Below are 25,764 nucleotides of genomic sequence, written 5' to 3'. Positions count from 1 at the left end.
CCCTATGCCAAAATATACTGAAAGAAGTGACCTGCCCTATGCTAAAATACACTGAAAGAAGTGACCTGCTCTATGCCAAAATACACTGAAAGAAGTGACCTGCCCTATGCCAAAATACACTGAAAGAAGAGACCTGCCCTATGCCAAAATACACTGAAAGAAGAGACCTGCCCTATGCCAAAATACACTGAAAGAGACCTGCCCTATGCCAAAATACACTGAAAGAAGAGACCTGCCCTATGCCAAAATACACTGAAAGAAGAGACCTGCCCTATGCCAAAATACACTGAAAGAAGTGACCTGCCCTATGCCAAAATACACTGAAAGAAGAGACCTGCCCTATGCCAAAATACACTGAAAGAAGAGACCTGCCCTATGCCAAAATACACTGAAAGAAGAGACCTGCCCTATGCCAAAATACACTGAAAGAAGTGACCTGCCCTATGCCAAAATACACTGAAAGAAGAGACCTGCCCTATGCCAAAATACACTGAAAGAAGAGACCTGCCCTATGCCAAAATACACTGAAAGAAGAGACCTGCCCTATGCCAAAATACACTGAAAGAAGTGACCTGCCCTATGCCAAAATACACTGAAAGAAGAGACCTGCCCTATGCCAAAATACACTGAAAGAAGAGACCTGCCCTATGCCAAAATACACTGAAAGAAGTGACCTGCCCTATGCCAAAATACACTGAAAGAAGAGACCTGCCCTATGCCAAAATATGCTGCAAAGCACAAAATACTGATGATAAAAGAAATGAACATGTGCAGGAGATTTCTGAAATTTCATAGGCTTTCCTGGTGCTGTAAAAAGCAGCTGAAAATTTGCATAAAAAACGCAGCACAAGAGCCCAGTGTGAACGTATCCTGACGATGGTGAACTGTCTCATAAAGGGTACTCATTACAGAACTGTCTTATAGAGGGGTCTCATTACAGAACTGTCTTATAGAGGGGTCTCATTACAGAACTGTCTTATAGAGGGGTCCCATCAAAGAGGGGTCTCATTACAGAATGGTCTTATAGAGGGGTCTCATCATAGAGGGGTCTCATTACAGAATGGTCTTATAGAGGGGTCTCATCATAGAGGGGTCTCATTACAGAATAGTCTTATAGAGGGGTCTCATCATAGAGGGGTCTCATTACAGAACTGTCTTATAGAGGGGTCTCATCATAGAGGGGTCTCATTACAGAATTGTCTTATAGAGGGGTCTCATCATAGAGGGGTCTCATTACAGAACTGTCTTATAGAGGGGTCTCATCATAGAGGGGTCTCATTACAGAATGGTCTTATAGAGGGGTCTCATCATAGAGGGGTCTCATTACAGAACTGTCTTATAGAGGGGTCTCATCATAGAGGGGTCTCATTACAGAACTGTCTTATAGAGGGGTCTCATCATAGAGGGGTCTCATTACAGAATGGTCTTATAGAAGGGTCTCATCATAGAGGGGTCTCATTACAGAACTGTCTTATAGAGAGGTCTCATCATAGAGGGGTCTCATTACAGAACTGTCTTATAGAGGGGTCTCATCATAGAGGGGTCTCATTACAGAATGGTCTTATAGAGGGGTCTCATCATAGAGGGGTCTCATTACAGAATAGTCTTATAGAGGGGTCTCATCATAGAGGGGTCTCATTACAGAACTGTCTTATAGAGGGGTCTCATCATAGAGGGGTCTCATTACAGAATTGTCTTATAGAGGGGTCTCATCATAGAGGGGTCTCATTACAGAACTGTCTTATAGAGGGGTCTCATCATAGAGGGGTCTCATTACAGAATGGTCTTATAGAGGGGTCTCAACATAGAGGGGTCTCATTACAGAACTGTCTTATAGAGGGGTCTCATCATAGAGGGGTCTCATTACAGAACTGTCTTATAGAGGGGTCTCATCATAGAGGGGTCTCATTACAGAACTGTCTTATAGAGGGGTCTCATCATAGAGGGGTCTCATTACAGAATGGTCTTATAGAAGGGTCTCATCATAGAGGGGTCTCATTACAGAACTGTCTTATAGAGAGGTCTCATCATAGAGGGGTCTCATCACACAATTGTCTTATAGAGGGGTCTCATCATAGAGGGGTCTCATTACAGAACTGTCTTATAGAGGGGTCTCATCATAGAGGGGTCTCTGTTGTGAATTCTGCTCTTGGGTTCCCTCCGGTGGTTGTTGGTAGTAATGCAGTTGTCCCTGGGTTGCAGTCCTGGGCAGGTGTCCCTGCTGATTGCAGCTCTGACTGGGATATTTAGTTGTGCAGGATTCATTAGCCCTTCCTAGTTGTCCATTGTTCTTGGAGGTCTTACATCTCTGTCTGGTTCCTCCTGCCCTGCTGCCAAATCAGCCAAGATAAGTGTCTGGGTTTTGTTTCTGCAGCACACATGCTGTGTGCCTTACTATTCAGTACTATTAATTGTTTTTTCTTGTCCAGCTTAGACTTGTTTGGATTTTTTCAGTCATGTTGGATTCCCAGGAGATGCAGATATACATCCCATGTCTTTAGTTAGATGTGGAATTTTTGTATTATCTGCTGTGAATATTTTTAGGGTTTTAATACTGACCGCTTAGTATTCTGTCCTATCCTTTTCTATTTAGCTAGAGTGGCCTCTTTTGCTAAATCCTGTTTTCTGCCTGCGTGTGTCTTTCCTCTAATACTCACCATCAATATTTGTGGGGGGCTACCTATCCTTTGGGGTTGTGCTCTGAGGCAAGATAGAATTCCCATTTCCATCTATAGGGGTATTTAGTTCTCCAGCTGTGTCGAGGTGTCTAGGATGTGCTAGGTACACCCCACGGCTACTTCTAGTTGCGGTGTCAGTTTAGGGTTTGCGGTCAGTACAGGTTCCTCCTACTCCATAGAAAGTCTCATGCGGCTCCAAGGTCACCGGATCATAACAGTACAACTGGCCAATAATGAGTTAAATGCATCTCAGAAGAAGGGAAGAAAGGTGTTGAGCCATTTTTTTTTCTGTAGCCTGCTTTGTCTTACCTTCCCTCTTTTTCTCTGGGTGGCTGAGGAGTCTTGTGCTAGCATGGATGTTCAGGGATTAGCTTCTCGTGTAGACCAGCTTGCTGCTAGGGTACAGGATATTTCTGATTATATTGTTCAGACTCCAGTTTTAGAGCCTAAGATTCCTACTCCTGATTTGTTTTTTGGGGACAGGTCCAAATTTTTGAGTTTTAAAAACAACTGTAAACTGTTTTTTTCTCTGAAACCTCGATCCTCTGGTGATTCCATTCAGCAGGTTAAAATTGTCATCTCCCTGCTGCGTGGCGATCCTCAGGATTGGGCATTTTCCCTGGAATCTGGGAATCCGGCCTTGCTTAATGTAGACGCCTTTTTTCAGGCTTTAGGATTATTATATGATGAACCAAATTCTGTGGATCAAGCGGAGAAGACCTTGTTGGCCCTGTCTCAGGGTCAAGAAGCAGCAGAATTGTATTGTCAGAAATTTAGAAAATGGTCTGTGTTGACTAAATGGAATGATGATGCTTTGGCGGCAATTTTCAGAAAGGGTCTTTCTGAATCCGTTAAAGATGTTATGGTGGGGTTTCCCACGCCTGTCGGTCTGAGTGATTCTATGTCTCTGGCCATTCAGATTGATCGGCGCTTGCGGGAGCGCAGAACTGTGCGCGCTGTGGCGTTGTCCTCAGAGCAGATGCCTGAGCCAATGCAGTGTGATAGGATTCTGTCTAGAACGGAACAACAAGGATTCAAACGTCAGAATAGGTTGTGTTATTATTGTGGCGACGCTTCTCATGTCATTTCAGTCTGCCCTAAGCGTACAAAGAGGATCGCTACTTCATTTACCATCAGTACTGTACAACCTAAATTTCTGTTATCTGTGTCCTTGATTTGCTCATTGTCATCATTTTCTGTCATGGCGTTTGTGGATTCAGGCGCCGCCCTGAACTTAATGGACTTTGAGTTTGCCAGGCATTGTGGTTTCCCCTTGCAGTCTTTGCAGAACCCTACTCCTTTAAGGGGCATTGATGCTACACCTTTTGCTAAAAATAAGCCCCAGTTTTGGACACAGGTGACCATGTGCATGGCGCCAGCCCATCAGGAAGATTGTAATTTTCTGGTGTTGCATAATTTGCATGATGCTATCGTGCTGGGTTTTCCGTGGTTGCAGGTACATAATCCTGTGTTGGATTGGAAGTCTATGTCTATGACTAGCTGGGGTTGTCAGGGGGTTCATAATGACGTTCCTTTGATGTCAATCTCCTCTTCTTCCTCTTCTGAAGTTCCAGAGTTTTTGTCTGATTTTCAGGATGTATTCGATGAGCCCAAGTCCAGTTCCCTTCCACCGCATAGGGACTGTGATTGTGCGATTGACTTGATTCCAGGCTGTAAGTTTGCTAAGGGCCGACTTTTCAACCTGTCTGTGCCTGAACATACCGCCATGCGGAATTATGTTAAGGAGTCTTTGGAGAAAGGGCATATTCGGCCATCTTCTTCACCGTTGGGAGCGGGATTTTTTTTTTGTTGCTAAGAAGGATGGCTCATTGAGACCCTGTATTGATTATCGCCTCTTGAATAAGATCACGGTCAAATTCCAATACCCTTTACCTCTGCTTTCCGATTTGTTTGCTAGGATTAAGGGGGCTAGTTGGTTTACGAAGATTGACCTTCGGGGGGCATATAATCTTGTTCGTATTAAGCAGGGTGATGAATGGAAAACAGCGTTTAATACGCCCGAAGGCCATTTTGAATACCTTGTGATGCCATTCGGGCTCTCTAATGCTCCATCTGTTTTTCAGTCCTTCATGCACGATATCTTCCGGACTTATCTTGATAAATTCATGATTGTATATTTGGATGACATTTTAATTTTTTCCGATGATTGGGAGTCTCATGTGGAACAGGTCAGGATGCTATTTCAGATCCTTCGTGATAATGCTTTGTTTGTGAAGGGGTCTAAGTGTCTCTTTGGAGTGCAGAAGGTTTCTTTTTTAGGCTTCATTTTTTCTCCCTCATCTATGGAGATGGATCCGGTTAAGGTTCAGGCCATTCATGATTGGATTCAACACACATCCGTGAAGAGCCTTCAGATATTTTTGGGCTTTGCTAATTTTTATCGCCGTTTCATTGCTAACTTCTCCAGTGTGGTTAAACCCTTTACCGATTTGACTTAGAAAGGCGCTGATGTGACGAATTGGTCCTCTGCGGCTGTCTCTGCCTTTCAGGAGCTTAAACGCCGATTTACTTCTGCCCCGATGTTGCGTCAACCGGATGTTTCTCTTCCGTTTTAGGTTGAGGTTGATGCTTCTGAGATTGGGGCAGGGGCCGTTTTGTCTCAGAGGGATCCTGTTGGTTCCTTGATGAAACCGTGTGCCTTCTTTTCCCGTAAGTTTTCGCCTGCTGAACGTAATTATGATGTCGGCAATCGGGAGTTGTTGGCTATGAAGTGGGCGTTTGAGGAGTGGCGACATTGGCTTGAGGGAGCTAAGCACCGTATTGTGGTCTTGACCGATCATAAAAATCTGATTTACCTCGAGTCTGCCAGACGGCTGAATCCTAGACAGGCTCGATGGTCCTTGTTTTTTTTCCCGTTTTGATTTCGTGGTCTCGTATCTTCCGGGTTCTAAGAATATTAAGGCTGATGCCCTCTCTAGGAGTTTTTTGCCTGATTCTCCTGAGGTCCTTGAACCGGTCGGCATTCTGAAAGAAGGGGTGGTCCTTTCTGCCATTTCCCCTGATTTATGACGGGTTCTTCAGAAATTTCAGGCTGACAAACCTGACCGCTGTCCAGTGGGGAAACTGTTTGTTCCTGATAGATGGACTAGTAGAGTGATTTCTGAGGTTCATTGTTCTGTGTTGGCTGGCCATCCTGGTATTTTTGGTACCAGAGATTTGGTTGGTAGGTCCTTTTGGTGGCCTTCTTTGTCACGTGATGTGCGTTCTTTTGTGCAGTCCTGTGGGACTTGCGCGCGGGCCAAGCCCTGTTGTTCCCGTGCTAGTGGGTTGCTTTTGCCTTTGCCGGTCCCTGAGAGGCCCTGGACGCATATTTCTATGGATTTTATTTCTGATCTTCCGGTTTCCCAGAGGATGTCGGTTATCTGGGTTGTTTGTGACCGGTTCTCTAAGATGGTTCATTTGGTGCCTTTGCCTAAATTGCCTTCCTGTTCTGATTTGGTTCCGTTGTTTTTTCAGCATGTGGTTCGTTTGCATGGTATTCCGGAGAATATTGTGTCCGACAGAGGTTCCCAGTTTGTTTCTAGGTTTTGGCGGGCCTTCTGTGCTAGGCTGGGCATTGATTTGTCTTTTTTTCCGCATTTCATCCTCAGACAAATGGCCAGACCGAGCGAACTAATCAGACTTTGGAAACTTATTTGAGATGCTTTGTGTCTGCTGATCAGGATGATTGGGTGGCTTTCTTGCCATTGGCCGAGTTTGCCCTTAATAATCGGGCTAGTTCGGCTACCTTGGTTTCGCCCTTCTTTTGTAATTTTGGTTTTCATCCTCGTTTTTCTTCGGGGCAGGTTGAGCCTTCTGACTGTCCTGGTGTGGATTCTGTGGTTGACAGGTTGCAGCAGATTTGGGCTCATGTGGTGGACAATTTGGTGTTGTCTCAGGAGGAGGCTCAACGTTTTGCTAACCGTCGTCGATGTGTTGGTTCCCGGCTTCGGGTTGGGGATCTGGTCTGGTTGTCTTCCCGTCATGTTCCTATGAAGGTTTCTTCCCCTAAGTTTAAGCCTCGGTTTATTGGTCCTTATAGGATTTCTGAGATTATTAATCCGGTGTCTTTTCGATTGGCCCATCCGGCCTCTTTTGCTATCCATAATGTCTTCCATAGATCTTTATTGCGGAAATATGTGGTGCCCGTGGTTCCCTCTGTTGATCCTCCGGCCCCTGTGTTGGTTGATGGGGAGTTGGAGTATGTGGTTGAGAAGATTTTGGATTCTCGCTTTTCTAGGCGGAAGCTTCAGTACCTTGTCAAATGGAAGGGTTATGGCCAGGAGGATAATTCTTGGGTTTTTGCCTCTGATGTCCATGCTGCTGATCTGGTCCGTGCCTTTCATCTGGCTCGTCCTGATCGGCCTGGGGGCTCTGGTGAGGGTTCGGTGATCCCTCCTCAAGGGGGGGGGTACTGTTGTGAATTCTGCTCTTGGGTTCCCTCCGGTGGTTGTTGGCGGTAATACAGTTGTCCCTGGGTTGCAATCCTGAGCAGGTGTCCCTGCTGATTGCAGCTCTCTCTGGGTATTTAGGTTTGCAGGATCCATTAGCCCTTGCCAGTTGTCCATTGTTCTTGGAGGTCTTACATCTCTGTCTGGTTCCTCCTGCCCTGCTGCCAAATCAGCCAAGATAAGTGTCTGGGTTTTGTTTCTGCAGCACACATGCTGTGTGCTTTACTATTCAGTACTATTAATTGTTTTTTCTTGTCCAGCTTAGACTGTGTTTGGATTTTTTCAGTCATGTTGGATTCTCAGGAGATGCAGATATATATTCCATGTCTTTAGTTAGATGTGGAATTTTTGTATTATCTGCTGTGGATATTTTTAGGGTTTTAATACTGACCACTTAGTATTCTATCCTATCCTTTTCTATTTAGCTAGAGTGGCCTCTTTTGCTAAATCCTGTTTTCTGCCTGCGTGTGTCTTTCCTCTAATACTCACAGTCAATATTTGTGGGGGGCTACCTATCATTTGGGGTTCTGCTCTGAGGCAAGATAGAATTCCCATTTCCATCTATAGGGGTATTTAGTTCTCCGGCTCTGTCGAGGTGTCTAGGATGTGTTAGGCACACCCCACGGCTACTTCTAGTTGCGGTGTTAGTTTAGGGTTTGCGGTCAGTACAGGTACCACCTACTCCAGAGAAAGTCTCATGCGGCTCCAAGGTCACCGGATCATAACAGGTCTCATCACACAATTGTCTTATAGAGGGGTCTCATCATAGAGGGGTCTCATTACAGAACTGTCTTATAGAGGGGTCTCATCATAGAGGGGTCTCATTACAGAACTGTCTTATAGAGGGGTCTCATCATAGAGGGGTCTCATTACAGAACTGTCTTATAGAGGGGTCTCATCATAGAGGGGTCTCATTACAGAACTGTCTTATAGAGGGGTCTCATCATAGAGGGGTCTCATCACACAATTGTCTTATAGAGGGGTCTCATTACAGAACTGTCTTATAGAGGGGTCTCATCATAGAGGGGTCTCATTACAGAACTGTCTTATAGAGGGGTCTCATCATAGAGGGGGTCACATTACAGAACTGTCTTATAGAGGGGTCTCATCATAGAGGGGTCTCATTACAGAACTGTCTTATAGAGGGGTCTCATCATAGAGGGGTCTCATTACAGAACTGTCTTATAGAGGGGTCTCATCATAGAGGGGTTTCATCACACAATTGTCTTATAGAGGGGTCTCATCAAAGAGGGGGTCTCATTACACAATTGTCTTATAGAGGGGTCTCATTACAGAGGAGTCTTAGGATTGAGGCTAATCAGAGATGTAACACCGGTTGCCGGCATTGCTGCGCATCCTCTCTCCCGCCCGGCGGTGTCCTAGCTCCCTGCTGTCATGGTTCCCTGGTCTCCCTGGTGTGCGCCTGAGCTCCCTGTTTCTTAAAGGGGCAGTAATAGGCGGAAGGCATGGAGTATATGAGGCGCGCTGCCTGGTAGAGAGGTGCCTGAGCAACGTTCTCCTTTCAGTGGTGTTGTGCAGCCAGTGAGTGGCCAGTCCCTGTATTGTAAGGAGGTGCATTATTGGGAGCTCTGCCCCCTGCAGGCTGGAATGAATCGTTGCGGGTCTTGGTATTTGTTGGTTTTATTTTGTTTGCTATTCGTTGCCCCTTCCACTGCTGGCACAATATTTCAGTCTATAGTGTACAATTTTTCACTTTGATTCTATCAACACAGCTCGCATCGACTTCTGTTTAACCCTTTATGCCGTTGGAAAATTGTTGATTAAAATTCTGTTTCTTATTTTTATTTATCTATATTCTGCATTTGTATTTGGCTCTTATCCCGATATACTGGGTGCTTGTAGAAGTTAAGAGCATTCTGTGTGGTCCCGTAATACCTGATGCTGTGCACGTGCTCGCTGCGCTGTCCTGTGGCCTCGCTGCGCTGCCCTGTGGCCTCGCTGCGCTGCCCCTTCCCCTAGCTGTGCTGTCCTGTGGCCTCGCTGCGCTGTCCTGTGGCCTCGCTGTGCATGTGCTCGCTGCGCTGTCCTGTGGCCCCGCTGTGCTGCCCTCGCTGCGCTGTCCTGTGGCCTCACTGCGCTGTCCTGTGGCCTCGCTGCGCTGCCCTGTGGCCTCGCTGCGCTGTCCTGTGGCCTCGCTGCACTGCCCCTTCCCCTAGCTGTGCTGTCCTGTGGCCTCGCTGCGCTGTCCTGTGGCCTCGCTGTGCACGTGCTCGCTGCGCTGTCCTGTGGCCCCGCTGCCCTGTGGCCTCGCTGCGCTGTCCTGTGGCCTCGCTGCACTGCCCCTTCCCCTAGCTGTGCTGTCCGGTCCCCTAATGGAGAAGTGTCATCATGGAGCAGTCTTGGCACCAAAGAGTCTGGTCTTAGGGGAATCTCACGATGGAAGAATCTTTGCACACTGAGTGTCTCATCGCAGAGGAGTGTAATCACCTGCGATGAGTCTCATGATTGAAGCACATCACAGAGGACGAAGAAGTGTCCCATTGTGGAGAAGTCACGGCATTTAGTAGCCATGGCACCAGAGAGTTTCATCATGATGGAAGAGTCTCATAATAAAAGAGTCTCATGATAGAATAGTCTCAGCACATAGGAGTCTCATTGCGGAGAGGTCTCATCATAAAACAGTCTCATCATTGAGGCTCATCATAGAGGAGTTGCATCACAGAAGTGTCTCATCATAGAGGAGGTTTCACACCAAAAAGAGTCTCATGTTATTGGAATCTCATGATGGAGAAGATTCAGCACAAAGGAGCATCATAATAGAAGAGTCTCGTGTTTGAGGCTCATCATAGAGGATTCTCATCATGGAGGATTCTCATCATGGAGGATTCTCATCATGGTGTCTTCTGCTCTGTGAATGATGAAGTTGCCACCATTATTCTGACTACCACCCTGGACTTATAGATGAATGATAGATTCCTACCTGCAGGCGGCACAGATATATCATGCTGTACATCATTTGTGTAACGCAGAAGCCGTGTCTGAAGTTGTGGAAGGGGTTCTGCCTGTAGTGATCCTGGAGGCTGTGCTAAAAATGAGAACCAGGGTAGAGGAACCAAGAAGCAAAAAGTGTGATGACAACAACATGACTGTGGTGAAATATGTGTGTGTATAAATATATATATCTGTGTGTGTGTGCAGTGACCTATGTATAGGCATTATGTCACTAGTAGCATCTGTCCTGAAGGCTGCATGTTAATATCTATTTTCCTGAGATAAGCAGACTTCTGTCTCCAAATCTCACCAGGGGGTCTAGCTAGGACCAAGAAGAAAGGGTAACGCTTGACACCTCCTAGCTCTTGGAAGAGAGATGTCAATTACGGCCTGATAGTATCTCTGTGAGAACGTTTACACAAAGGATCTCAAGAGACAATAATATATTCATTGGTAGTGCGGCCGTGGTCCAATCAAAAACAGGCAATTATGATATTAACCCGAGGGACTGGTCTAGAAATCTGACCTCCAGACCAAAGCTATAAATTAGACCTGTATACCTAGAAGCGTGTTCACATGTGAGGGCAGCCTGAGAAGCTGATGTGTTCCACCCCCCCAGGGAGCAGAAAGCTGACTACCAAGTTAGATGATTTCTCCTGTTTATGTTAGTTATACTGTTTTGCATAAGTTGTATGTCTTTTTATTATCATAGTTTTATAACTTTTTCTTACTGTAAGCACTGAATCTTTTTGTATTAAAGCATAAAACTTTAACAAGTTGAACCTTGAATGTTCTAAAAGAATCCATAGCCCATAGCCTTAAACTGTATGATCCGTATGAGTGGTAGACAGTATTAGTAATTTCCGGGACTCATCGCCCGTGTATTCAGTGAGTGGTGGCAGCGTGTATGAGCGGGTGTGTGGCCTGGGTCGGTGTGTGGTGTATTCGATGAGTGGTGGCAGCGTGTATGAGCGGGTGTGTGGCCTGGGTCGGAGTGTGATTTATGCTCCCATTACAGCATAGGACAGAGGTTGAATGCTGGACTGAGAGTGGGGAGATAGATTAACGCTTGCAGGCACAACCCCAAGTCACGTGCTGAGAGCGGGTACCTGACGAATTAGTGACACCACGGAGAGGGATCCGTGACAATGACAAAGACCTTAAAGGAATATAATGGAGTCTGCACTAAATTCTGAGAGTCCCAAATACTAAACGCTATGTGTAGTTTTGCTAAATAATGATACATATACAGTGCCTTGCGAAAATATTCGGCTCCCTGGAACTTTTCAACCTTTTCCCACATATCAGGCTTCAAACATAAAGATACCAAATGTAAATTTTTGGTGAAGAATCAACAACAAGTGGAAGGCAATTATGAAGTTGAACGAAATCTATTGGTTATTTAAAATTTTTGTGGAAATTCAAAAACTGAAAAGTGAGGCGTGCAATATTATTCGGCCCCTGTAACTTAATACTTTGTTGCGCCACCTTTTGCTGTGATTACAAGTCTCTTGGGGTATGTCTATCAGTTTTGTACATCGAGAGACTGAAATTCTTGCCCATTCTTCCTTGGCAAACAGCTCGAGCTCAGTGAGGTTTGATGGAGATCGTTTGTGAACAGCAGTTTTCAGCTCTTTCCACAGATTCTCCATTGGATTGAGGTCTGGACTCTGACTTGGCCATTCTAACACCTCGATACGTTTATTTGTGAACCATTCCATTGTAGATTTTGCTTTATGTTTGGGATCATTGTCTTGTTGGAAGACAAATCTCCCTTCCCAGTCTCAGCTCTTTTGCAGACTCCAACAGGTTTTCTTCAAGAATGGTCCTGTATTTGGATCCATCCATCTTCCCATCAATTTTAACCATCTTCCCTGTCCGTGCTGAAGAAAAGCAGGCCTAAACCATGATGCTGCCAACACCATGTTTGACAGTGGGGATGGTGTGTTCAGGGTGATGAGCTGTGTTGCCTTTATGCCAAACATATCGTTTGGCATTGTTGCCAAAAAGTTCGATTTTGGTTTCATCTGACCAGAGCACCTTCTTCCACATGTTTGGTGTGTCTCCCAGGAGGCTTGTTGCAAACTTTAAACAACACTTTTTATGGATCTCTTTGAGAAATGGCTTTCTTCTTGTCTTCTTGCCACTCTTCTATAAAGGCCAGATTTGTGCAGTGTACGACTGATTGTTGTCCTATGGACAGACTGTCTCACCTCAGCTGTAGATCTCTGCAGTTCATCCAGAGTGATCATGGGCCTCTTGGCTGCATCTCTGATCAGTCTTCTTGTTTGAGATGAAAGTTTAGAGGGACGGCCGGGTCTTGGTAGATTTGCAGTGGTATGATACTCCTTCCATTTCAATATGATCGCTTGCACAGTGCTCCTTGGGATGCTTAAAGTTTTGGAAATCATTTTGTATCCAAATCCAGATTTAAACTTCTCCACAACAGTATCACGGACCTGCCTGTTGTGTTCCTTGGTCTTCATGATGTTCTCTGTGCTTCAAACAGAACCCTGAGACTATCACAGAGCAGGTGCATTTATACGGAGACTTGTTACACACAGGTGGATTATATTTATCATCATTAGGCATTTAGGACAACATTGGATCATTCAGAGATCCACAATGAACTTCTGGAGGGAGTTTGCTGCACTGAAAGGGGCCGAATAATATTGCACGCCCCACTTTTCAGTTTTTGAATTTCCACAAAAATTTAAAATAACCAATAAATTTCGTTCAACTTCACAATTGTGTTCCACTTGTTGATTCTTCACCAAAAATTTACATTTGTATCTTTGTTTGAAGCATGATATGTGGGAAAAGGTTGAAAAGTTCCAGGGTGCCGAACACTTTCGCAAGGCACTGTAGTTAATAATGCTGAATGGCATGACAGCTGGAGCAGCACAGTGGTCGAGAAGTCGCACCTTAGGTGTCACTCTCAATGATATCACTGCTTTGTATATGTACAACGCTCTAACTCATCAGCTGATTGTTTCCGCTCACCAGAAATTGTTGAAGAGATTGTGGCTCCATCTTAAAATGTGTCACTAGATTTAGGTTGTAGAACATGTGCTCCAAGAGGGTCAACATCTGTAAGGACACGTAAAGTTATTACATCAATATATGTAATACATCCAACTAGGCCTGTCATATAAAGGGTACACGCTCTCATTATGGACTCGTTGGCTCCCTATATAGGGTTTTCCTTTATACCACCTACCTCCTTATCCTGCACTAACCAGACATTGAACGTAGGCTTCTTAAGGGCTTCTAAAATCTCTTCAGCAACCTGAAAAAGAAAAATTGATGTAAATATCAAGTACCTAGAAAACATACATCGTAGCTCTGCAGGGTTTTCTGAGGTGTACAGTCTATACGCCTCTGTTTTTGGGTCCTTATGGTGGCATTATCTGGACACTAGCTCTCACCTTCGCTGGACCTTGGCAGATTGGATTCTTTATTCTGTCACTGAAAGAGAGAAGCCGTTATTACCCATAGTTCCCTGGTTTATGGTGAAGTCTACATGATACAAGACATCACTGTCCACCACAAGTATTTCCACCTGTGAACATGTTGCAGGGAATAAGCTTCCTCCAACTGTAGCAGTGCCCCTGTTCACAGCGGTGGTGGCATCTGTAGGGTTGTGTGTGGGGCAAAACTGTTCACACAGATAAGAAAAAAGGAGGCTAATCCTGCAGATGTCAGTGGGAGCAGCTAACGATTGGACATGTTGGATTTTACTATACCCAGACCTTTATCTCTGTAGGAGTTGATCCACCACCATAGGAGTCTAGAGAGAGACAGAGATGTGTGGATGAGATAGAGCTGGCTAGAAAAGGTGCAGGGGTCTAGAAAGAGACATAATTTGAAGGGAAAAAAGGAGAAGGACAAGGTCACTGGTACAGTGTATGAGGGGAGATATGTGCCACTGCATAATGGCATCAGTGATGTGAAACCAGAATTTTCCTCCAGCACACTACGTGTTGTGAGAGTTAAGTTAAAGTTACATGAGCTGGTTTTTGGCGACATTCATAGAGCGGGTGGGAGAATGTCCACCATATCTCCACCTGCAGAGTACTGGCAGGACCTGTGATGATGTCACAGTCATGTGATCATCACATGGCCTAGGTTAAATAGCTGGACATGAGAGTCAGGGTTGTGTTGTATTTGGAGAGGGAAGGCTCCAAACGGTCTCTCCTGGTGGAGCTGAAGACATATGGTGGTCTGGGCGGGCGGACCCCTCAGACATATGGACTTTGTTATACATTTATCATTTTGTTTTGCCATTATGCCAGAAAGGCCCTGTTTACTTTGCTGACCCCCTGCTATGGTTTATGCTGTTCTATAATAAACCAGCAGGTGATTTTCCAAATGAAGCCTTCCTGTGCCTACCTTGGGAAGCAGCTGAGTGAGTCAACCCCTCACACGTGGTATTTTGAATGTGGGCAGCATTCCAGTAATATGCATAGAGGCTGTGGACAACTGCATGCCCTGGGTAAAATTCGCGATCCAGCACAAGACATCCGGCAGCATGGAGGAGCTTGTGAAGCATCTGGTCCAGGCCCAACAGCAACACCAGCTCACAGTCAACAGCAGCATATGGCGCAACAGAAGAATAAACTTGGTACAGAAGCTTCAATAAGTTCAAAAAAATATATATGTAGAGGAATCTATATCAAATCTGCGTAAAAAAAAAAAGCCCTCCCTCGATCAAAATTGTGCCGCTAATTATAGACCTGTCTCTAATCTTCCCTTCATCTCTAAACTCTTGGAACGCCTGGTCCACTCCCGTCTTACCCGCTATCTCTCAGATAATTCTCTTCTCGACCCTCTTCAATCTGGTTTCCGCTCTTTACACTCTACTGAAACTGCCCTCACTAAAGTCTCTAATGACCTACTAACAGCTAAATCTAATGGTCACTATTCCATGCTAATTCTCTTGGATCTCTCCGCAGCATTCGACACTGTGGATCATCAGCTCCTCCTCACTATGCTCCGCTCCATCGGCCTCAAGGACACCGTTCTCTCTTGGTTCTCCTCCTATCTCTCTGGCCGATCCTTCACTGTTTGTTTTGCTGGTTCCTCCTCCTCTCACCTTCCCCTTACTGTTGGGGTTCCTCAAGGATCAGTCCTAGGCCCCCTCCTCTTCTCTTTGTATACTGCCCCTATTGGACAAACAATCAGTAGATTTGGTTTCCAGTACCATCTCTATGCTGACGACACCCAATTATATACCTCTTCTCCTGTTATCACGCCGACCTTTTTAGAAAACACCAGTGATTGTCTTACCGCTGTCTCTAACATCATGTCCTCCCTCTATCTGAAACTGAACCTGTCAAAAACTGAACTCCTCGTGTTCTCTCCCTCTACAAACCTACCTTTGCCCGACATTGCCATCTCTGTGTGCGGTTCCACCATTACTCCAAAGCAACATGCCCGCTGCCTTGGAGTCATCCTTGATTCCGAGCTTTCATTCACCCCCCACATCCGATCACTGGCTCACTCTTCTTATCTGCATCTCAAAAACATTTCCAGAATTCGCCCTTTTCTTACTTTCGACTCTGCAAAAACTCTTACTGTCTCACTTATTCATTCTCGTCTGGACTATTGTAACTCTCTACTAATTGGCCTACCTTTTACCAGACTCTCCCCGCTCCAATCTGTCCTGAATGCTGCTGCCAGGATCATATTCCTCGCCAACCGTTACACCGATGCCTCTACCTTGTGCCAGTCATTACACTGGCTACCCATCCAATCCAGAATCCAGTACAAAACTACTACCCTCATCCACAAAGCACTCCATGGCTCAGCACCACCCTACATCTCCTCGCTGGTCTCAGTCTACCACCCTACCCGTGCCCTCCGCTCCGCTAATGACCTGAGGTTAGCATCCTCAATAATCAGAACCTCCCACTCCCGTCTCCAAGACTTTACACGTGCGGCGCCGATTCTTTGGAATGCACTACCTAGGTTAATACAATTAATCCCCAATCCCCACAGTTTTAAGCGTGCCCTAAAAACTCATTTGTTCAGATTGGCCTACCGCCTCAACGCATTAACCTAATTATCCCTGTGTGGCCTATTAATAAAAAAACAACAACATAATCACGTTCCTCCATCATGTTCTCATACACTTTATGCAGTTAATAGCCTCTGTGTCTGTACTGTTACATACTTAGGCAGTTAACTGGTTCATGCAGCTTTACATGAACACCCGAGCCTTACACTATGGCTGGTCCAAATAACTAAAGCAATTGTTACCATCCACCTCTCGTGTCTCCCCTTTTCCTCATGGATTGTAAGCTTGCGAGCAGGGCCCTCATTCCTACTGGTATCTGTTTTGAACTGTGATTTCTGTTATGCTGTAATGTCTATTGTCTGTATAAGTCCCCTCTATAAGTTGTAAAGCGCTGCGGAATATGTTGGCGCTATATAAATAAAATTATTATTATTATTATTATTATTACATGTATTCCCTTAAAAACAATTTTTATTGATATTGTATTAAAATCCCAACCCACTAACGAAATATTTTACCAAAGATAAATAAGTCACCAAATGTCCTGATAACCTATTAAGATTCTAGGTACACCTACCACTAACACCTGCCTTGCTGCGGGGGTTGGCACCCTAAGAGGCGATTTTTTGGCGCCCCCGCTCAACGTAGGCTGTCCCTTACTCCCCTACGCTTTCCCTTTAGATAAAACGTGGGAAAACAATATAGGTGGGAGTAGTGGTGAAAACACAGTTAATCAAAACCTAGATCTCCAAAAAGCATCATAAATAATCATAAATGTATAACCAACACAACGCATATATTGCATACGTTAATATCCTCTTATTCCCAGACAATTGCCTAGACAAATTATGTTAGAGAGGTCCCATATTGAAAGAGTATCCCCCGTCTCAAAAAAGAGAGAGAAGTCTCTAGCATGCAAATGGATAATTCCTATGCTCGGTGTGTGTCTAATTAGATAACCTTAACTACATACCGCATATATTGCATACAAAATTAATATATACAAGGAGTATACTCTTATACAAAAGCAATATGGCCTAAAAAGCGATGTTCACAGGATCGATAACAACGATCCATCTCTAACAATACATCCCCCAACAACAAATGGGCATATGGCATGCTGGTAGAAAATTCCTTGTTATAAGGATAACTTAGCGTGTGTCAGTTTCTCTTCTCCTCGACGCGTTTCCCCGCTTTAGCAGTTCATCAGGAGGATATCCAATGCATGATGCCAGATGTTTGCTCGATATAAGGCATAAGCCGGCGGTGACACAATGCAGGTTTAAATAGACCATATGAGGTCCGCGCGTCCAATCAGGACACGCCCCCCTCACAGTATTCCAACCGGGTCCCAACAGGGTCAAAAAGGTCCTACGTTCCCACCATCTACTATTTGAGAAACTCACAAATACTATATCCTCAAGATACTGACACTAAGATCATTCTGTTATGTACATATATTCAACATTCACCCTCAAAAATAGATAATATTAACAAACTAGCTAATAATACTCCTGGCGATAGATATCACCTATGCGCATGTCCGGAGATCCTGTGTTGAATGAGACGCATCGCCAGATAATGACGTTCCGCGTTTCACACAGCGCATGCGTACTTGTTCATTTTAAAGCATCCCTACTGCGCATGTCAAAGGATTATACATCGGGTGAGACGCATCACCATTTTCCTGGCGCTTAGCGCGTCACTAGAAATATGCGCATTTGATAATAGAGGATCCTCCGAGTATACTGAAATAAATAAGCTAAATAGGTAAACACGCAATACGAGGAAACAACCCCCGTCTGCGATTTAATAGTCTGTACTTAAATATGCCAAAGATTAGACTAGTAAAGAACAATAATTATCCTTCTGGAACGCTATATATGTAGACTATTACTAGGGTGTAGTAGAGCAACTGATAGACTATCATATATTAAGCCATAGTATATTGTGATGGGAACATAAGATATCCTTATAAATAAATAGTACATTAAAAAATGTCAGATATAAGATAAAGACCTACCAATAGGTGACATATACAAATATGTCCAGACATGGAATGTTTTTCAGCAATTTACTCCCATAATTATACAGTACAGGCTACATTAAACATATCAGGCGTAGTCCAAAGTCAGCACATAGCAAATGAGATCCATATTTTAGATTTCACTTAGAGGAAACATGCATAGGAGAGCTCCTCATTTAGGCCCCCCGGGGAGAGTGAATGCATCCTATAGATCCATTCCGTTTCTCGTCTTAATACGGTTTTATCCAAATCCCCCCCTCTGATTTTGGGACGAACCAATTCAATCATACTGAACGTGATGTCTTTGAGGTTACCCCCATGACAACTGTTCATGTGACGAGCCACCGGTGTATCACGTTTATTTCTAATATCCCCCAAGTGTTCGCCCACTCTTACCCTGAGCTCCCTCAGGGTCTTTCCAATGTAGTCCTTAGGACAAACACAGGTTGCCTTATATATCACGCCAGTCGATTTACAATTACCAAAATCCCTGATCATAAAGGTCTTGCCGTTGGCCGCACTTTGAAAGGTTTTACCCTGAGTCATAAAGTTACATTTCGTGCATCCCCCACATCTAAAGAAACCAAGAGGTTTCCTTTCCAGCCATGTTCCCTGTTTGGCCGGTCTCTGATATAAGCTATGTACCAAGCGGTCTCCTAAGGACCTCCCTCTTCTATATGTGATACTTGGTTTCGGTAGTATAAATTTTTCCAAATTAGGGTCGGCCTGAAGGATCCCCCAATGTTTGCTCAATACCCGATGGACCCTCTCTGATTGTCCATCAAAAGTGCCAATTAGTCTCACTATATCACTTTTGGCATGTCTCTGGGCATCCTTAGATCTGAGGAGGGATTGTCTCTCCATTTTCAAAGTCTCATAGAAGGGGCCATCCAGCACCTCGCAGGGATAGTCCCTCGCCCTAAAGCGATGATACAACTCTCTAGCCTGTCTCCTAAAGGTCCCTTCATCCGTACAGTTCCTTTTTATGCGCATAAACTGACCCTTGGGTATTCCCCTTTTTAGGGGGGCTGGATGATGACTTGTCCATCTCAACAAGCTGTTTGTCGACGTAGGTTTTCTATACGTACATGTACTAATATTACCATCAGATTCTTTGGAAATGGTTAAATCAAGGAAGTTAATGCTCCTAACGTGATATTCATATGTGAAAAGCAAACCAATTTTATTCACATTAATCATCCCCACAAAACGGTGAAGGTCCACCTCTGGGCCAGACCAAAACACCAAAATGTCATCAATATATCTGGCCCAGAGGCTGATGTACGGGCTCCACCATGCTTCCTCCTCGACAAAAATATGGGTTTCCTCCCACCAGCCCAGGAAGATGTTAGCATACGTGGGGGCACAAGGACTCCCCATCGCAGTACCCCTGAGCTGGTGGAAGAACCTCCCATCGAAGAGGAAGTAATTGCGAGTGAGACAAAATTGAAGGAGTTCCTCCACAAATAAGTTGTGCTCCCTACATTCAACCGCTCGTGTCTGAAGGTAATGGAAGATCGCCTCCATCCCATATTCATGCGGGATGCTACTGTAGAGAGCTTCGACGTCTATTGATACTAGTAAAGTATCTGCTCCCACTGTAATACCCTCCAGTTGGTTGAGTAAATGTGACGTATCCCGTACGTACGAGGGCAAAGAGGAAACAAAAGGCCTTAAAACTTGATCCAAATATATTCCACTATTTTGTGATAGTGAATCAATCCCTGCTACAATAGGGCGACCTTTAAGGGGGGACAGGCCCTTATGCACCTTAGGTAAGGCGTAGAAAGTAGGTTTAACAGGGTTTTTGGGTGCCAAGAATTTCCATTCGTTCTGAGATAGAAGGCCCCCTTCCCTGGCCCTATTAAGAATATCCAACAACTCTCCACTATATTCCTCAGTTGGGTCATATCCCAAGACCTCATATGTATCCATTTTATCCAACAAAGAATGACACATCCTTAAATAAACATGTTGATCCATCAGCACCAGATTGCCGCCCTTATCCGAGGCCTTAATAATCAGATCACTGTTTTTCTCTAAAGCCTCTAGAGCCAAATGTTCTTCCCTTAATAGATTAGAGCAACCAAATTGATTAATAGATGGTATCTTACTCAGGTCGGCCTCCACCATTTTTATAAAAATATCCACACTAGTTACCTCATTAGAGGGCGGCATTCTGGTGCTTCTGTTTTTGAGATCAGTAAACGGTCCCTTGCCCCTTTCACGATCATTCTCCCTCAAGAGATCAGTCAGATCACGTAGTCCGTCAATATCCTCCTCTGACAGGCCCAACCTTTTACATTGCTCTTGATCACATTTCTGAAAAAACAGTTTCCATTTAAGGTTATGGCCAAAGAGATTCAAGTCCTTGACCCACTGAAAACAATTGAAGGCCCCTGTTGGTACAAAGTTCAAGCCTTTCTGTAAAACTGAATATTCTTCCCTGGACAGGGTGTGTGATGATAAATTAATAATTTGTCCTTGGCCTACAGTTGTCTCCTCCGTAGATCGTACCCTGTTGTTATCGGGCCCCGATCTAAAAAAGAGGAAGACTGTAAGGATGAGGAGGCTGATGGCATAGTCCCTGCTGACTTTAATTGGGTTCCTCTCCCCATGTCCCTCTGTCCGTAATGGCCCCTGGATGAACGCCATTTTCCCCTTCTATACCTTCCTTTTCCTCGGTAGCCAGAGAACCCCTCGGAACGCTCTGTATCCGAGGTGTCAATATCTGATGAAGACACCTCAGATTGTGTTCCTAGCTGAAATTCATAGGCTCTGTTCTCCTTGAACTCACTAAGGTCCCGCAAGAATTGGTTATGTTTGCGGTCCTTCAAATTTGTTTGAAATCTCTCCACGGAAGTTTGTAAAGTATTTTCCCGCTTTACGAATTCAGGATCAGATTTATATTTTTGAATCTTATCTATGAGACCATTAAGTCTCCTAGTTGACTCTTCAAAAAGTTTTTGTTCCTCCTTTATCAGGAGTTGCATAAAACGGATTGAAGCCTCCGTGGATTCTTTTGTCCAAGCTGCAAGTAGCTGAGGGTTCGCAGTTCGTGGTGAAGGTTGTATATTTATACGTAGCCCCTTGGGCACAATCTGATTCTTGATGTAATTTTCTAATCCTTTCACCTCCCACCACGATTTTATATTTTCTTTATAACCCCAATATAATTCTTTAAACAATGTTTTCAAAGAGGGGTTCTCCGTGCTACCTGAAGGTAATGTGCTGGTAGAAAACACCTGATTAGCGTCCTGCGCCCATAAATCTGTGTTAATTGGTGCCGAAAGAAAACTAGCCATATCCTATCTAAACACACATAAGTTCAAAAAAATATATATGTAGAGGAATCTATATCAAATCTGCGTACATGTATTCCCTTAAAAACAATTTTTATTGATATTGTATTAAAATCCCAACCCACTAACGAAATATTTTACCAAAGATAAATAAGTCACCAAATGTCCTGATAACCTATTAAGATTCTAGGTACACCTACCACTAACACCTGCCTTGCTGCGGGGGTTGGCACCCTAAGAGGCGATTTTTTGGCGCCCCCGCTCAACGTAGGCTGTCCCTTACTCCCCTACGCTTTCCCTTTAGATAAAACGTGGCAAAACAATATAGGTGGGAGTAGTGGTGAAAACACAGTTAATCAAAACCTAGATCTCCAAAAAGCATCATAAATAATCATAAATGTATAACCAACACAACGCATATATTGCATACGTTAATATCCTCTTATTCCCAGACAATTGCCTAGACAAATTATGTTAGAGAGGTCCCATATTGAAAGAGTATCCCCCGTCTCAAAAAAGAGAGATAAGTCTCTAGCATGCAAATGGATAATTCCTATGCTCGGTGTGTGTCTAATTAGATAACCTTAACTACATACCGCATATATTGCATACAAAATTAATGTATACAAGGAGTATACTCTTATACAAAAGCAATATGGCCTAAAAAGCGATGTTCACAGGATCGATAACAACGATCCATCTCTAACAATACATCCCCCAACAACAAATGGGCATATGGCATGCTGGTAGAAAATTCCTTGTTATAAGGATAACTTAGCGTGTGTCAGTTTCTCTTCTCCTCGACGCGTTTCCCCGCTTTAGCAGTTCATCAGGAGGATATCCAATGCATGATGCCAGATGTTTGCTCGATATAAGGCATAAGCCGGCGGTGACACAATGCAGGTTTAAATAGACCATATGAGGTCCGCGCGTCCAATCAGGACACGCCCCCCTCACAGTATTCCAACCGGGTCCCAACAGGGTCAAAAAGGTCCTAGGATATTAACGTATGCAATATATGCGTTGTGTTGGTTATACATTTATGATTATTTATGATGCTTTTTGGAGATCTAGGTTTTGATTAACTGTGTTTTCACCACTACTCCCACCTATATTGTTTTCCCACGTTTTATCTAAAGGGAAAGCGTAGGGGAGTAAGGGACAGCCTACGTTGAGCGGGGGCGCCAAAAAATCGCCTCTTAGGGTGCCAACCCCCGCAGCAAGGCAGGTGTTAGTGGTAGGTGTACCTAGAATCTTAATAGGTTATCAGGACATTTGGTGACTTATTTATCTTTGGTAAAATATTTCGTTAGTGGGTTGGGATTTTAATACAATACAGAAGCTTCAACAATAACAGCAGCAGTAGCGACATCAGCAGGAGGTGCTAACGTGGCAAGTGGAGCTCCTCGCAGGGGCGGACCTCCCCAACTTCAGGTGATGACTCGTACATCCAGAAAATGGTAAGACGAGCCATGCAAAGAATGACTCCGGGGGATGATGTGGAAGCCTTTCTGACTGTTTTCGAGAGGGTGGCTGAACAGGAGAAACTTCTGCTAGAGCAGTGGGCGGAGGTGCTGGCACTATATTCGTCGGGTGAACCTCAAAAGGCGTATTATGACTTAGCCATCAAGGATGCCAAAGACCAAAGAATCCACCAAATTAAAAACTGAAATCTTAGCACGCCTGAGAGTAATGATGTCCGTCAGAGCTCAGCAAGTCCACTTCTGGGCGTATGCTGGCGACAAACCCCCTCTCTCAAAAATGTTTGACTTTTTGCACCTAGTCCAAAAGTGGTTGTAGCCAGAAATTTCCACTCCTGCCCAGATGATCGAGCGGGTGGTAATGGACAGGTTCATCCACTCCCTCCCCAGGCCAATACAGACCTGGGTTGCCCAGGGCAACCCTCAGGATGCAGACGACCTGATTAGTCTGGTTGAGAGATACCAGGTTGTTGAGAAATCCCTCGGAAAACTAGACATCGCCCTTCCCCATACTGGGATACCCAAAAGGGGGCAGGCTCACCACGGAGGGTGGCTAGACCCACAAATGCTGGGCGTCCCAATCCTGCTGAGGGGTCCCCTAAGGCTGTTATTAAGGATGTCGTCTGTTGGCGATGTCACAATTCTAAACATGTAGCCGCCCGGTGCCATATGTCCCATGAACTAATGGACTGCAGCCTAGGTAGGTTCTGCTCCTATTACGCCTATCCCGCCTGCAATGTGGACTATCAACCCGGCAGGGGGCCGCAGTCATGTCCCATGTCCATCAATGGGGTAATCGTTCTTGGACTTTTGGACTCTGGCAGTCTAGTGACCCTAATTAGCTCTGCACTGCCCCACCAGTTGATCCCTAATAAGTTTGTGGGCTTCCACTGCATACATGGAGATGCCAAGGACTACCCTATAGCCAGAGTAACCATGGGAACAGACTGTGCTACCAAGTCCCAAGAGGTTGGGTTAGTAAAAAAAATTAATACAGCCTGGGACATGATTTCTGTCTCTGTTTTGGAACTTGTGGTAAAAGGGGTCTGTACAGAGTGTCCCAGGCAAAAGCCAGGTCCCTCTGGAAGAGGCTCTGTCAAAAGTACAGTGTATGAGGGCAGATATGTGTCACTGCGCATAATGGCATCAGCAGGGTCAGCTCCAGGTTTAGTATATAGCACAGCCACATAGCATATAGCACAGCCACGTCGTATATAGCACAGCCCACATAATATAAAACACAGCCATGTAGTATATTGCACAGCCACGTAGCATATAGCACAGCCACGTAGCATATAACACAGCCACGTAGTATAACACAGCCCACGTAGTATATAGCACAGCCACGTAGCATATAACAAAGCCACGTAGTATATAACACAGCCCACGTAGTATATAGCACAGCCACGTAGCATATAACACAGCCCACATAGCATATAGCACAGCCATGTAGTATATAACACAGCCATGTAGTATATAGCACAGCCATGTAGTATATAGCACAGCCACATAGCATATAGCACAGCCACTTAGTATATAGCAGTCACGTAGTATATAACACAGCCCACGTAGTATATAATAGCCCACGTAGTATATAGCACAGCCACGTAGTATAGAACACAGCCCACATAGCAGATAACAGCCCACGTAGTATATAGCACAGCCATGTAGCATATAGCACAGCCCATGTAGCATATAACACAGCCCACTTGGTATATAACAGCCCACATAGCATATAGCACAGCCACATGGTATATAACAGCCCACGTAGTATATAGCACAGCCATGTAGTATATAGCACAGCCACGTAGTATATAGCACAGCCACATAGTATATAGCACAGCCACATAGCATAGCACAACCAAGTAGCATATGCACAGCCACATAGTATATAAACACAGCCCACGTAGTATATAGCACAGCTGAACCCACATAGTATATAGCACAGCCCACGTAGCATATAACACAGCGCACGTAGCATATAGCACAGCCATGTAGTATATAACACAGCCCACATAGTATATAACATAGCCCACATAGTATATAACACAGCCCACATAGTATAGAGCACAGCCACATAGCATATAGCACAGCCACGTAGCTTATAGCACAGCCAAGTAGCATATAGCACAATCACAGTATATAACACAGCCCACATAGCATATAACACAGCCCACGTAGTATATAGCACAGCCATGAAGCATATAGCACAGCCACATAGTATATAGCAGTCACATAGTATATAATACAGCCCACATCTATATATATAATTGTCTAAGGGTTTTTCCGTCTGTCTGTCTGTCCTGGAAATCCCGCGTCTCTGATTGGTCGAGGCCGCCAGGCCTCGACCAATCAGCGACGGGCACAGCATGGCGACGATGATGTCATAAAGGTTGCCTCGACCAATCAGCGACGGGCACAGTCTGCCGCGAATTCGCCTCGACCAATCAGCGACGGGCACAGTATCGACGTAGATGTCATAATGGTTGCCATGGCGACGATGATGTCATAAAGGTTGCCTCGACCAATCAGCGACGGGCACAGTCTGCCGCGAATTCTGGAATCATCATTGTCCATATACTACGGGGACATGCATATTCTAGAATACCCGATGCGTTCGAATCGGGCCACAATCTAGTCTATATATATAATTGTCTAAGGGTTTTTCCGTCTGTCTGTCTGTCCTGGAAATCCCGCGTCTCTGATTGCTTGAGGCCGCCAGGCCTCGACCAATCAGCGACGGGCACAGCATGGCGACGATGATGTCATAAAGGTTGCCTCGACCAATCAGCGACGGGCACAATTTGCCGTGAATTCGCCTCAACCAATCAGCGACGGGCACAGTATCGACGTAG

The 25,764-nt window shown here is 44.8% G+C and overlaps 2 protein-coding genes across 5 annotated transcripts in view; one reads left to right on the top strand and one right to left on the bottom strand.

The window, feature by feature from the left end:
* The window catches only part of PDE9A (phosphodiesterase 9A), a 128,077-nt gene that overhangs the window by 29,956 nt on the left and 72,357 nt on the right, over positions 1-25,764 (bottom strand). For 2 of the 4 annotated variants that reach the window (XM_077293519.1, XM_077293518.1), the window contains exons 2-5: positions 13,510-13,549; positions 13,302-13,370; positions 13,085-13,171; positions 10,071-10,175 (exon numbers count right to left, since the gene is read on the bottom strand). In XM_077293519.1, coding sequence (XP_077149634.1) covers positions 10,071-10,175; positions 13,085-13,171; positions 13,302-13,370; positions 13,510-13,549 — 301 coding nt within the window. The remainder of the gene's footprint in view (positions 1-10,070; positions 10,176-13,084; positions 13,172-13,301; positions 13,371-13,509; positions 13,550-25,764) is intronic. The other 2 variants (XM_077293520.1, XM_077293521.1) reach the window with 2 other exon arrangements.
* Positions 1-25,764, top strand: part of WDR4 (WDR4 tRNA N7-guanosine methyltransferase non-catalytic subunit) — a 154,505-nt gene that overhangs the window by 112,687 nt on the left and 16,054 nt on the right. The window lies entirely within an intron of this gene.

This window comes from Ranitomeya variabilis, chromosome 3 (assembly GCF_051348905.1).
Source record: "Ranitomeya variabilis isolate aRanVar5 chromosome 3, aRanVar5.hap1, whole genome shotgun sequence".
NCBI classification, from domain to species: domain Eukaryota; kingdom Metazoa; phylum Chordata; class Amphibia; order Anura; family Dendrobatidae; genus Ranitomeya; species Ranitomeya variabilis.
The sequence above is the reverse complement of the archived record's forward strand: the minus strand, read 5'-3'. Positions and strand labels throughout refer to the sequence as shown.